The sequence below is a fragment of the Papio anubis genome, chromosome 9, assembly GCF_008728515.1.
Source record: "Papio anubis isolate 15944 chromosome 9, Panubis1.0, whole genome shotgun sequence".
NCBI classification, from domain to species: Eukaryota; Metazoa; Chordata; class Mammalia; order Primates; family Cercopithecidae; genus Papio; species Papio anubis.
Genome location: NC_044984.1, coordinates 74,645,174 through 74,660,691, shown reverse-complemented (window position 1 = coordinate 74,660,691; position 15,518 = coordinate 74,645,174). Strand labels below are relative to the sequence as shown.

At 37.6% G+C, this 15,518-nt stretch overlaps 1 protein-coding gene across 1 annotated transcript in view; it reads right to left on the bottom strand.

The window, feature by feature from the left end:
- Window positions 1–15,518, bottom strand: part of OTOGL (otogelin like) — a 166,409-nt gene that overhangs the window by 19,890 nt on the left and 131,001 nt on the right. Inside the window, exons 44-51 of the mRNA XM_021922642.2 lie at window positions 6,877–7,018; window positions 5,771–5,956; window positions 3,303–3,515; window positions 2,728–2,832; window positions 2,330–2,437; window positions 575–676; window positions 145–249; window positions 20–60 (exon numbers count right to left, since the gene is read on the bottom strand). Of these exons, the coding sequence (XP_021778334.2) occupies window positions 20–60; window positions 145–249; window positions 575–676; window positions 2,330–2,437; window positions 2,728–2,832; window positions 3,303–3,515; window positions 5,771–5,956; window positions 6,877–7,018 (1,002 nt within the window). The remainder of the gene's footprint in view (window positions 1–19; window positions 61–144; window positions 250–574; window positions 677–2,329; window positions 2,438–2,727; window positions 2,833–3,302; window positions 3,516–5,770; window positions 5,957–6,876; window positions 7,019–15,518) is intronic.

Genomic DNA, 15,518 nt, shown 5'->3' with positions numbered 1-15,518 from the left:
TCAAAATATGTGTTCTTACCACTTCACAAGTTGGCATAACAAGGTTTTCACAGTTACATTCTAAAAGGCAAAAATCAACATATTTACATTGATCAAAATAATTAACTTATTATAATGAAAACTTAAAATACGAAAATTAGTTACCACAATGCCATGTTGGGCAACATTGACCAGATACATTTTCTTTCACAAGATTCATATCTTCTGCACAGTTGAGTAATGGCATAGGACAAAGGTTTGGCTCACAGACTAAAAAGAAAAATTACATGGGTAAAGATGGATTTTATAGAGTTGCCATTTCTTGTTACCTACCATTTAGTTCACTGCCATAACCAATAATGCAAGGATTCATATTTCCCAAGTGCTACCTCTCCCACCACCAGATTGCCACGTGTTGTTGTTGAAGATAAAACAACTGACATATAAACAGGTACAAAAAGAGTACTGGTGCTAGGATAGCTCATCAAGTGAAAAACTTTGAAAAAGGGTCTGATGTAACAGCCAACTAAGATGCACTGGGCTTCTTAAACATTGGACACATCTAAATATTTTTAAATAGTTAATATACACTTACCACAGTAATACTGAGGACAACAGAAGTGTGTGCTATTAAGATCTACTGTGAGAAATTCCCCATCATGACACAGTGGAACAGGTTTGGTGCAAGATTCACAAACTAAGGTGAAACAAAAAACCAAAAGTCACAGCTGAGCTAAAAACCATGAATTATAATATGAGCTTAAATTACCATACATAAATCAATTTTGTTTAAGAAAATAGTAAAAGAAATGTAAGGTATATCTCCTTATTTGGTCATAAAAACAATAATACTGTCTGAGTATATTGCATTATGCTTTCCAAGCACAGTGACATATAGAACACCATCTTACCAGAAAGGTAGAGCATTCAGATTTCCTAGGTAATTTGTTCTCATTAAAATCAAAATGTCGGCCGGGCGCGGTGGCTCAAGCCTGTAATCCCAGCACTTTGGGAGGCCGAGATGGGCGGATCACGAGGTCAGGAGATCAAGACCATCCTGGTTAATACGGTGAAACCCCGTCTCTACTAAAAAGTACAAAAAAAACTAGCCCGGCGAGGTGGCGGGCGCCTGTAGTCCCAGCTACTTGGGAGGCTGAGGCAGGAGAATGGTGTGAACCCGGGAGGCGGAGCTTGCAGTGAGCTGAGATCTGGCCACTGCACTCCAGCCTGGGTGACAGAGCGAGACTCCGTCTCAAAAAAAAATAATAATAAAAACAAAATCAAAATGTCACTTGTTTATTTATTATATTTATGTTTTCTTAATTTACTACCATTGATTACTCTCATTTAGGGATGAAATGTAGTAGGCATTTGTTCTTTTGGGCTATTTCAGCATGCCCTCCCAACTTTGGTAACTACTCTCTGAATGACCTTGAGGAAATGCACCACCCACATATTTTTGAGTGACTATCTTCAAAGGTGCCTCACATCACCGGGCCACTCTGTAGAAACAACCCACATAGGAGTAATCAGAATCCCTTTCGATGGAATTTGAGTCATATATAGAGACACATCAAGTGAAGAAAAAAATACAGTTGGCTCAATCATTAGTGACCTCTACCTAGAGCAGCTGGTTTCTCTCCTTCCAAGGGCTTGACTGTTCTGCTTAATTTTGATCCTACTTCCCCAGATTCTTCCAATAACAGGTTGTGCTAAAGCTAGCCAGAATCAATCAGTTTTACCACTCGCAGCCAATGAATCTTAACTGGTGCTAATAAATTGTTTTGATTACTTCTGAAACCTACATTAATCACCAAGGAATCATGGATATAATGATTCATTTTTTAAAAATTAGAGAATTCTTTATATTTCAATGTTCAGTTCACCAGGCAGAACATTTAGCTCCAGCCATTTTCCAGTCACCCTTTGTTTCTGCCATTCTTTTTTGAGATCATCATACCTCAAACATGATATGCAGGACATGAAGTTTTAAAGACATCTTATACAGTCTTAGCAGAGCTCATTATTCAAGTTGGTTCTTCGAGGAAAGCCAGTGCTAAATTTTTCTTCGAAAAACTTAAGTATTGGCCTTATTATTTAAAAAGCTTGATTTAAAAATCTTGGTCATATTTGGACTGAGGTATATAGTTTTTGTTGATGGGGGAAGGTATTTGTTATGATTGTCTAGTCATTCAAAATGTCATACTTTCTTTACAACAGTTCTCATTCAGTTGAATTCTTATAACATCAGAATATTGCTTACCAACAGTCTCATAAAATTCACATCAAATTAGAGATTTTTTCCTAGATCCTTTCTCTTCTTCTAAGAAATTATCTCTAGAATACTCACCACAAAGAGGGGAAAAACAACAAGGTTCTTCCTGTTGAACTTGGATCATGAATTGGTCTTCTCTGCATTCTGGTGTTGAAATACTGGGGCATTTCAATGGGTCACATTCTGCAGAAACACAATTATATTAGAAAATGTGTATAGCATGAGATGATAAAATAAATGACATAGTGTTTACCTCTCTTTGAATTTAGTAATAAATAACTTATTTTAAAGTTCTTAATCATATATATACACATATATATGAAAGATACATACCAGGTTTAAAACATTAGCAAGACAACTCCACAATCTTTTATAATAAATCATTGTCTTGGAGACACAAAGAATGAGAATCTAATCCACTGTTCTGAATAAACAATGAACCTCACTCTTAATTTTCTATATTGATTACTTACCACATTTGTACTGTGGACAGCAAGAAAGAGGACTGTGGCCAACAATCAATTTTTGACTATCTGTACATGTTGGGATGGTAGTTTCACACAAAGTCGTGTCACATCCTATAAATAAGAAAAACTGTTAAAATATTAGTGAACACAACTGAAATCTGCCAACTCAAAGCAGGGAAATGACTGCCAACTCAAAGCAGGAAACTCAAAGAGGGGAAACGACTCTCATTATGCATGTTTTTACACTGCAGTTAACCCATTCAGCTAACAAAATGGGCATATATGAAAATGCAGCAGCTTTGAGGTTTTTCTATTATTGCCTTTCACTCTTGATTCATAAATCAAAGATTCCCAGTTCTTTTCTCTTCTCATGTTTTGTTGAGTGTTATTAACTGTGAATAGCCACAGTTTTTCATGTGTATTCAACAAAATTGTAACGAAACAAAACTTGCTTTGAGAAAATGGCATTTATGCCACATTTTTTAAATACAAAGCATTATATATGCTCTGCTCTGCTTTTTCACAAAGAGTATCAACATATTTTGTGGAATCAATTGAGTATAAGGCTTCTTCATACATACCACAAACTTCCTTTGAACAGCAGGTCCATTTATCAATGATGCCCATCACAACTTCAGCTTCACGTTCACAAACTGGCGTGGGCTCTTCATCACAGTCAGGTTCTATAGGAATAATACTTCCATTCTCCAAACATTTGTATAGAGCGCATTCATCAATGCCCCCATTCCAAATCTCCCCAGCAGTGCGAGGTTGGTCTTCACTATCAGTGCATGCTTAAAAAGATCAACAGTATTATAACACTCATAACCTGGGCACTAAAGTAAATCATGCCACCATGTTTTGGTTTCAGACTGTGACATGGCCCAGTGACATAGATGATATGTCATAAGTCTATTATTTTTCTCAGATTTCTCTTTCATCACCCACTAACTTACACTTTTCTTTAATGGAAGTTTATACTTAGTCCACAGAAAGTATTTTTTTCCTGGTCAGATGCAGTGGCTCATACCCATAATCCCAGCACTTTGGGAGGCTGAGGAGGGAGGATTGCTTCAGGCCAGGAGTTTGAGACCAGCCTGGGCAACAGAGCAAGACCTTGTCTCTACCAAAAAGAAAAATAATTAGCCAAGTGTAGTGACATGCCTACTCAGAAAGCTAAGGTGGGAGGATCACTGGAGGCCTGGAGTTTGAGTCTCAGTGAGCTATGACCACTGTACTTAAGCCTGTGCAACAGTTTAGACCCTGCCACAAAAGAAAAAGAAAGAAAGAGAAAGAAAGAAAGAAGGAAAGAAAGAAAGAAAGAAAGAAAGAAAGAAAGAAAGAAAGAAAGAAAGAGAGAGAGAAAGAAAAAATTTCTTTCCTTTTACAACCATCTATAAATCTGCATGTCTTCTTCTATAAATGAAATGTTCTATTGTTTTTGACACATTTTAAGTCCTGTTAACATTATTTAACCTAAACAAATTCAATAATATAAATTTAAATTAGTTTGAAAATAGTACCTGTTAAAAATGAGTGGGATTAGAAAGCAAGGTAGCCCCTACCTCATATAACATTTATATCATATGAAAATTCAAAATATTTCTGCTTTAAAATCTAAAAGTAAAAAGTAGGCAATCAGGCAAAATATTATTTAGTGACTATTATCTTTAAGTAAAAGTTTTATGATAAATATGACCATCTAGTAGTTCTTTTGAGGAATAATAATGATAAATGTAGTTACCAACCACATCCCCAGCCTTTAGTGAACTCTTATCCTATTTACTATCAAACCAAATCTCATAGATCTCTAAACAATAAATATAAGCACACCTGTACACCCTCAAAGTCTTCCACAGATACTTTCTATAATGGCAAACACTAGCTTATTTCTGAAACTATATATGCATTTCACTCCTCCTTGCCTTTTTCTTTAATTATTAGTCAATTCATTTTCTTATGACCATAATGAAGAGGCCTATGACTGACAATTCCTGTGCTACAATCATCTCAATTTTGCACTTTTTCATCCGCCACCACCATGGAGACAATGCATCAAAATAACATTGTTTGAAAATCAAATTAGAAATACTAAATATGTTCCTCCAGTATCTTAGTCCATTTTGTGTTGCTCTAAGAGAACACCTGAAAATGGGTAGTTTATAAAGAAAAAAGATTCATTTAGTCACACTTCTGCCGGCTGGGAAGTTCAAGGTGCATGGCGCCAGCATCTACTTAACTTCAGGTGAGGGTTTTTCTCCTGCCTTGTACTATGGCAGAAGGTCAAAGGAGAGGTGGACAGATGTGAAGATGAATCAAACGTGAGGAGGAAACTCCCTTTATAACAATCTGTACCTGAGGGAAAGATTCCATTTCTGCTAGAACTAATCTAGTCTCACAAGAGCAATAAATCACTCACAACTTTGAGAAGGCATTAATCTATTGATGAGGGCAGTGCCCCCATGATCCAGACACCTCCCACTAGGCCACATCTCCCAGCACTGCCACACTGGGGATCAAACCTCAACATGAGTTTTGGTGGGGACAAACCACATCCAAATCATAGCACCCAGATAATAGTACCATCTGCCATTTCTTACATGCTAATTTTCTCAAGGCACCATGTTAAATGCAAACTGCTTTTTACTAAATTACATAGCCCCACACTAACCTTATAAGTACTATCATTTTCCTCACTTTTCCGGATGCATAACCTGAGACTCATAGGAGTAAAAGTGAACCACTAATATATGAATTAACTTGAATTTGAGTTCAGTCCATAATCCACACTCTTAATTCTTGATTTCCCATGCTTTTTCTCAGTTACTATAGGCAGATGTAAAGATTAAAACACATTACCACTGAAGCTTTTATAACAATTAACTTCTCTTGAAATCATGTTAAAATTAAACTACAAACAAACTCATTTCCTTTCCAACATTCAAGCTGTCTTTGATAAATCTTTGTTAGCATATCTCTGCAATATCTAAAAAACGTTTTTGTCTGTTTGCCGGATCCCTGAAAAGTCATTTTGTACTTCGTGTCTTACCACACTCTTTCTCTGGAATGCACTGGGTTGAATGTGGCCTGTGAAGAATAGTTCCATCTTTGCACACACAGTCTTCTCTTAAGTTCAAACAGGAAGAGTGTCCATAGAACCATTGGTTCAGGCATGTTCTTGCTTCACAAGGTCGCACACAGGGTTGATATTCCTTCCCCTCTGGGCAACTCAGGGCTTTGAAGAATAGGAGACAAAATTTGCTAATGATGAAAGTAATCTATTTAAATTCTAGTAAAAGAAAGAAATGTTAGATTTCTTACAGAAAATATATTTTGCAAATTTTAGTCTCTTCAAAGTCCATTTTTCATTTACTCTGTAACCACACATCAGAAACAAAGGCACCAATGTGTTTCCTTTTTGCATTTTTTGTAATTTTTAAGCATTTTCCAAGGGTCTACTAGTACTAGCTGTTATGGTGGGAAACGCTTATCAGATGTATAACAAATAAATATCACCAACAGGCAGCACAAGTCTGGTTAGCATAAATATACAATCAACTATTATGAAATTATTGCTCTGTGTAGTAAGAAGAGATAACAGTCTACTTAGAATTATAACTGAAATACACTTTCAGTATATAAAACTCAACCAAATCATAAAAAAGAAAAATGCTGTTATGTTTAGGTTTGATCCTTCACTGTCAAAAGAAATTACTATTGCTGAGCAGTTTATACATGATGTTTTAGAAAAGCCTTGTGGATTGTCAATGATTGTAAAAAGTCATACTATTAAAAATTGAATGCTCAGCTGGTGGGGTTATAAATTGGTACAATCTCAGTGGAGAACCATTTGACACTGTCTAGTGAAATTGGGGATGACACTCATTCCCAATGAATCAGCAATGCCCCTCTTGAATAGTGATTACCTCTCAGGGAAAAGAGAGAGGGAAGGGCTGGAGAAGGCACATAGGGAGCTTCATGTGTGATTGTTTTATTTCTGAAATTGAGTGATGCAACTTGTGTTTGTGATAGCTTCTTCTGTGCATTTTATGCTTACTAAATTCGTTCGTGATGAAGAAAAAGAAGGAAAGAAGTGATTGCAAAAGTGATACTTATTTATGATTAAAAAATATTATTCAGTTAACAGTTACTTACAGCAGTAATCAGGTTTTCTCCACTGAATACAGATATCAAACTTGTTGCACAGAGCCACATATGCAGAAAGTGCATCACATTCATAGTTCCAAAAATAGGTATAATTGATCCACATCTTTTCACAAAAGTCTTTCGGTGAAACCTAGAGAAACATTTTGCTTTGAAATAAGTTATATTGTTTTATTTCTCTGAAAGCCCTAAGCTAGACTAAGATTATTCGGAGAATCAAAGGGTAGCAAGTTAATATTCATTATACTTCATCATAGACCTTACTTTTTTCAAAAATTCTTAATATTAAACATCACTCTAAACACATTTAAATAAGATAAATACCATGTGCACTAATCTACACACATCTTTCTTATAAAGGTGGGAAAGAAAACAGTATGTGGAGCCAAGCAAAAATTTATTTCTAATATCCACTGTGGGCTACGATTGCCCTTTCTATATACTGAATAAGAGTTTGAAGGAGTATAGATTAAGTCGTAAGCTCACAAAGCATTCTATAATGGCATACAGTATTGATTATTAAATAAAGTTACAAATGTTTCTCAAAACTTTTATTAATATTCAATGTTGGTTACATGATTTGTAAAATTTGGCACACCTCAATTTAATTAGAGACTCATTTGTTCCTATAGAATAGGTTCCATTTTGATCTAGAGATACCTGAAATATAAATAATGTAGCATGTGACAATATTTATTCCACTTTTCTCTCAACACATTATTCAGTAGGCACATACTAAGTATCTAAATTCAGATGCCAAATTCTGATACAGGCCAAAGTATCCAATAAAAATAATGATCATTGGCGAGGGTGTAGGGAAAAGGTAACCCTTGCACACTGTTGGTGGGAATATAAATTAGTACAGCCATCGTGGAAGACAATATGGAGGTTTCTCAAAAAATTAAAGATAGTAATATTACATAATCGAGCTACCCTACTACTAGGTACATATCCAAAGGAAATGAAATCAGTATGTCACAGAGATGTCTGCACATCCATGTTTACTGCAGCATTATTCACAATAGCCAAAATACAGAATCAACCTACAGGTCTGCCAATGGATGAATGAAGAAAGAAAATTTGGTAAATATACACAGTGGTACATTATTTGTCCTTTAAAAAGAATGAAATCCTGTCATTTGTGACAACATGAATGAACCCAGAGAACATGATGTTAAGTGAAATAAGCCAGGCACAGGAAGACAAATACCACATGATCTCACTCATATGTGAAAACTAAAAAAGTTGATCATATAGAATTGAGCAAGGAATTATAGTTACCAGGGATTGAAGCGCTTGGGAAGATGTTGTTAAAGGGTACAGAATTTCAGTTAGATGGGCAGAAGTCCAAGAGATCTATCGTACAACATGTTGACTATAATAATATATTATATTATTGAAAAATGCTGAGAGTGGATGTAAAGTGTTATCATCACAAAAGTGAAAATCACATAAGGTAATGCATTTGTTAATTGGCTAGATTTCATCATTCCACAATGTATATACACTTCAAAACATCATGTTGTACACAGTAAACACATACAATTTTATCTGTCAATATAAAAATAAAATTAGATATTTTTAAAGATGCAGAAAAAAACCCTAAGAATCGACTTTCTTTTCAATGTCCTTTGTGAAATCTTCTCAGTTTCCAACCACCTTACTTTACACACAATACTTGCTTTAGTCACTAATCGCCTCCTTTTAATCAAATGAAATGAAACTGATATTCTAAACCCTCCCTGACCTCTCAGAAACCTATATTGCCATTAGCACATCCACTTGCTTAAAATGTTCTCTCCTTGAACTTCAAAGGTACCACGCTCCGTTGCCTTTCCATCTATTTGGTCATTGTTTCTTCTACCTGCCTCTCATTCTGTTTTAGTAGATCCCATCCTCAATGGTCATGTTCTGTCACTGAAAATGCTCTCCCCAAGCTCATCCATTCTCATGGTTTCTAACACCATTTGGGGCATTTAAATCTTCTTTATCTTGGTTTCTTCATATGTGAAGTAGAGTTAATAGTAACAACTACTACTACTTAAGATTGCTGTGAAAATTAAATGAACTAATATATGGAAAATGTACAGAAAAAAACCCTGACACATCATAAATTATCATTATTCTTAAAATCCATATACTAATAACTCTTCCGACCTGATCTCTGGCCTCTACTTACCTCCTCTGAGCTCCCGAATTATGCGCCAGAGTTTCTGCTCAATGTTTTCACTCTGATGATGTACATGACTTAATTTATCCGAAATTTAAAAAACAAAAAAATCCCTTCTCTACTTAGCCCACAAAAGCTGATTCTTCTGTATCCTCTACTTATTTATTAACTGATGAACACTTACATCATTTATTGGGTACCTAACTACATATCAGACACTGTACTATGCATAAGAATAAAGGTAAATGAAACAGACCTGTTCTCTGCTTGTGGATCTCAACAACTACAAAAACAAAGCCTTTGAGTAAGATGAAGAGAAGCCACCATGCTAGAAAGGATTGAAAGAAAAAAGTATTCCAGCTGGGGAAACAACAAGAAGTATAGCCTTTTGACAGAAAAAAATAACTCTTGGAATATGAAGAAAGCTGAGAGGAGGCAACAATGTTGGAGCTTAGCAAACAAGAGGAGCATAGCACAGGATGTGGCTGGAGAAGTAGGTGGGCCAGATCATAGAGGACATTGACAGCCCTGGTAAGAACTTTAGAATGTAGTCTAAGTGAAATACAGTGAAGGATTTTAGGTAGAGAAATCACACATTCTGTTTATAATTTTAAGATATTATTCTGCCTGCTTTGTAGAGATTTGCAAACGAGGATGAAGCTCAGTGGTAGAAAAGGCTACAGTAACCTAAACAGCATGGTACTAGTACCAAAACAGATACATAGACCAATGGAACAGAACAGAGGACTCAGGAATAATGCCACACATCTGCAACTATCTGATCTTTCACAAACCTGACAAAAACAAGTAATGGGGAAATGATTCCCTATTTAATATATGGTGTTGGGAAAACTGTCTAGCCATATGCAGAAAACTGAAACTGGATCCCTTCCTTACACCTTATACAAAAATTAACTCAAGATAGATTAAAGACGTAAATGTAAGATCTAAAACCATAAAAACCCTAGAGGAAAACCTAGGCAATATCATTCAGGATACTCATGGGCAAAGACTTCATGACTAAAACACCAAAAACAATGGAAACAAAAGCCAAAGTTGACAAATGGGATCTAATTAAACTAAACAGCTTCTGCACAGAAAAAGATACTATCATCAGCGTGAACAGGCACCCCACAGAATGGCAGAAAATTTTAGCAATCTATCCATCTGAAAAAGGGCTAATATCCAGACTCTACAAATAGCTACAACAAACTTATGAGGAAAAAACAACCCCATCAAAAAGTGGGTAAAGGATAGGAACAGACACTTCTCAAAAGAAGACATTTATGTGGCCAACGAACATGTGAAAAAAAGTTCTGCATCACTGGTCGTTAGAGAAATGTAAAACAAAACCACAATGAGATACCATCTCACACCAGTTAGAATGGCTATCATTAAAAAGTCAGGAACAGCAGATGCTGGAGAGGGTGTGGAGAAATAGGAATGCGTTTACACTGTTGGTGGGAGTGTAAATTAGTTCAACCATTGTGGAAGACAGTGTGGCAATTCCTCAAGGATCTAGAACCAGAAATACCATTTGACCCAGCAATCCCATTACTGGGTATCTACCTAAAGGATTATAAATCATTCTACTTATGTTTATTGCAGCACTGTTCATAATAGCAAAGACTTGGAACCAACTCAAATGCCCATCAATAATAGACTGGATAAAGAAAATGTGGCACATATACACCATGGAATATTATGCAGCCATAAAAAAGGATGAGTTCATGTCCTTTGCAGGGACATGGATAAAGCTGGAAACCATCATTCTCAGCAAACTAACACAGGAACAGAAAACCAAACATCGCATGTTCTCACTCATAAGTAGGAGTTAAACAATAAGAACATGTGGACACAGGGAGGGGAACATCACATACCCTTTGTCGGGGGGTGGGAGACTAGGGGAGGGATAGCATTAGGAGAAATACCCAATGTAGATGATGGGTTGATGGGTTGATGGGTGCAGCAAACCACCATGGCACATGTATACCTATATAACAAACCTGCATGTTCTGCACATGTATCCCTGAATATAAAGTATAATTTAAAAAAAAAAGATGTAAGTAAAGAGAAGCATCTATTAAACTATCTGACGTTCTGTTTAAAAATATTGAATTATAAAGCTTTGTCATTGGACCAGGCAAGAGGTGATATTTGTCTGGATTCAAATGGTGGTGGGAAGAAATGCATGGATATTGAATATATTTTGGAAGTGGACTCAACATGACTTGATGATAGCTTGGATGGAACAGACCGAGTATCAACAAGTCATCAAGAATTTCTTTATCTTGATATGTTACCCTGTTTAAGCTAGAAAGTTGAAGTCATCTACAAATGCTCACCCTCCCTTAGCACTAACATCTAATTGGTCCTTAAATCCTGCCCATTCCATATCCCAAATGTCTCCCAAATGCCATCTTTCTTTTCTGAACATGCCGCTATCCTCACTTGCTTCCCACGACCAGCAGAGTCCATCATCATTTTCCCAAAGTAGACTTGCTTTAAAAGAATTCAACAGGGGCGGGGTGTGGCAGGAGTGAAGAAGATAGGCAGAAAAAAAGAGGCAATTTTTAAATGATTTTTTAATATGACAGACACCAAAAAGTTCTTATACTGTTCCCACCACTTTTGTGAATATGTAAACATTACCACAATAAAAGGTTAAAACAAGAAAATAAATAAGAACTACTCAGAGACCTTTTAATTAGCTACCTTACTATACCTGCCTAGCCCATCTTCAGACTTTCATACAGATCTATAGAGCAAATTGTCATGACCCTCCTTTTTTTTTAGTTCTTAACTTTCTTTTTTCTCTTGCAACAGGACTTCAATCAAAGTAACTTTTAAAAGGGTAAAGAAAGAGAAACTTTATCTCAAGGTTGATTTGAGTTCAGCCCAAAGAAGTCACTATAAACTCAAAATTTCTTTAAAGTATTTTTTTGAGATCATGAAAGTTTTACATTCTGGTATTTAATAGTCTGTGTCTTTTAAATAAAAATAATATCTTACAACTTGAGGCTTTGAAAGAAAAAGAAATACACCCTGAGTATCTCATGACTTAATGGGCACTTTGATATTGCATTCAATCCCTAAATATCCATGTAAGAAACCTGCGGTGAATTGAGGAGATCCAAGGCCAAATATCAAGTTCAGCATGATGGCAATACTATGTCTTCTCTTTCTCAGTTTTGCAATATCCAAGAACTATGTGGGTAAAAAGAAAATGCATTTTCCACTATTGTATGCACTGTGCCAGAGTTATCACTGAATCATCATGACCAGAATGCAGCTAAAGACATTGTCTGAAGACACAGGCTACTGTGCATAGAATCCTCATAAGCTTTGTAAAGGTCTCTTTTAGTTTCTCAAGGAAACACATCTAGAGACTTTGAGTACTTGAGAGTCTGAAAGTACTAGTACTTCCTAGTGTCAATTGTTTTATCTTATTCTCAAACTTTCTTTTATAGTATTTTTAATTGGTCACTCTTGAAAAAAAAAAATCTGCAAAATAAGCCAATTTTGTGACTCTTCTTTACCATTACAGTTAAAATAATCCATTTACATTATTTAGGTTTTACTTTTTATCTTTTCTTTCCATGATGACAAATGAAATTTCAACTCCGACTGTAAAAATATTATAGCCATGTCCAGGTATGATGGCTCACACCTGTAATCCCAACACTTTGGAGGCCAAAGCAGGTGGACCATTTGAGGTCAGGAGTTCGAGACCAACCTGGCCAACGTGGTGAAACTCCACCTCTATTAAAAATACAAAAAATTAACCAGGTGTGGTGGCACATGCCTCTAATCCCAGCTACTAAGGAGGTTGCAGTAGGAGAGTCGCTTGAATCTGAAAGGTGGAGGCTGCAGTGAGCCAAGATCACACCACTGCACTGGATGACATCACTGCCTGGATGACAGAGCAAGACTCCTCAAAAAAAAAAAAAAATATATATATATATATACACACACACACACACACACACACACACACATTTTATATATATTTTATAGATAGCCACTACCTTCTTTAGTTAAATTTATTTATACCTATGCAGCAGATAAAATGGCAAACTAACTTTCTTTTGTTGAAAGAGATATTCAAACTATAATACTTAAAAAAATTATAAAAATGTATCCCATCATTGAACAGCCTATGAAAATACAAAAGCAAAATGTTCCTTGTGAAGAGAGTGATGTTGGGTTAAATGAGGATCATGGTGGACAAGCCTGACCTTCCACATGATTCTAAAACTAGTTCTGAAGAAATCTTTTGAGACAAGATTACTTGCTATTTATAAAAATAAACAATCAAGCAAAATATTCTAATAATTATCCTTAAATTCTGCATGACTGATTTTTAGATGTTACCCTAGGAATAGTTTTATATAGTTGTTGATTCAGATTTTCCAACATAAGACACAACATAACTTGGTGCCCATTTACATTTCTACAATAAACAAAACCCACACTTTAAGTAAGCATTAAGGTATCTATTATAATTGTTAGATTAGCCACTTGTGCTAGTGTCCAATTCCTCCTGTATATTCGGATTTTAGGTCTCTTTTTTTGCTGTCAAATTCACTGGAGGATTTTTCTTTTGTTTGTTTTTGTTTTTTGAGATGGAGTTTCGCTCTTGTCATCCAGGCTGGAGTGCAATGGCGCAATCTCGGCTCACTGCAGCCTCCGCCTCCTGGGTTCGAGCAATTCTCCTGCCTCAGGCTCCTGAATAACTGGGATTACAGATGTGTGCCACCACATCCAGCTAATTTTTGTATACTGGAGGATTTTAAGAGAAAAGTGGAAGCCATCACAGACTAAATGGTATCCTGTGTTGCTTCATTATGCCTTGAATAGTCAAGCTGAAAGTTTCCTGATATAATCAACCTTTCAAGTTCCCAGTTAAAAATGCAATTTAAAAAAATCATGATGCTTTAAAAAGACAGACTAAAGTGGCACTGCAATGAGTTTTAAAGTATTTGCTATTTCTTCATGTTTATGTGCATGCATTTAAAAAATGTGAACATTGAAAACTTATTTGCATCCAAATCTCCATGTAAAACTGAAGCTCCACAAAGACATGCCATTTTTATCCCATGACTTCATACTTTTGTCTTTTCCCTCAGGGAATGCACAGGGCAGCATCAAAGATCATTCACAGTGAGCTCCTTCCTGACTTGACAATTCCCTTGCTTTCCTTCCCTGACTCTTCCCTTCATAGATGTTGCACCAAACTCTTTCAATGTTTTCCTCACATGGCCTTTAAACAATACTTTCTCTTGCATATACAATCAGCTCTTCTTATCCAGGGTTTCCACATCCATAGATTCAACCAACCACGGATGAAAAATATTCAGAAAATCCGACGTGAGAGATATCTGGCTGCGACATCTGTCACCCCATTGACTGCCCGGGTTGATTTGGCTGATCTGGCTTACTAGGCAAGTGTACCCTTCCTCCCTCACTGCTCCATGTACGTCCCTCCTGAAGGTGCACATTTGGTTGAAAGTGAGAGGTGACAATGTGCTAGCCGCCCTCGCTCTCAGCACCTCCTCGGCCTCGTCGTCCACTCTGGCGGCACTTGAGGAGCCCTTGAGCCCGCTACTGCACTGTGGGAGCCCCTCTCTGGGCTGGCCCAGGCCGGAGCCAGCTCCCTCTGTTTCCGGGCAGGTGTGGAGTCCCAGGCACGGGCAGGAACCGGGGCTGTGAGTGGCCTTACAGGCCAGCACAAGTTCCTGCAGGCACTTTCCCGCCGGCACCGGCACAGGCTCGGTGGGCGCCACACTCAGAGCGCCAGCTGGTGCCACCTGGCCCAGGGCAGGGAGGGGCTTAGCACCTGGGACAGCAGCTGCTGAGGTTGCACCAGGTCCCCCAGCACTGCGGGCGCCGCACTCAAATTCTCGCTGGGCCTCAGCCGCCAGGCCGCGGGGCAGGGCTCCTGACCTACAGCCTGCCATGCTGGAACCTCCCCCACGGTGGGCTCCCGCAAGGCCCAAGCCTCCCTCCCCAAGGAGTACCACCCCCTGCTTTGCAGTGCTGGGTCCCATCAACCACCCAGGGGCTGAGGAGTGCAGGCCCGGCTAGGGACTTGTGGGCAGTTCCACCTGCAGCCCCAGCGCAGAATCCACTAGGTGAAGCCAGCTGGGCCCCTGAGTCTGATGGGGACTTGGGGAACTTTAATGTCTAGCTAAGGGATCGTAAATGCACCAATCAGCACTCTGTGTCTAGCTCAGGGTTTGTAAATACACCAATCAGCACTCTGTCAAAATGGACCAATCAGCTCTCTGTAAAATGGCCCAATGAGCAGGATGTGGGTGGGGCCAGGTAAGGGAATAAAAGGAGGCTGCTGGAGCCAGGCAGCAGCAACCTGCTGGGGTCCCTTTCCACACTGTGGAAACTTTGTTTTTTTGCTCTTTGCAGTAAATCTTGCTGCTGCTCACTCTTTGGGTCCATGCTGCCT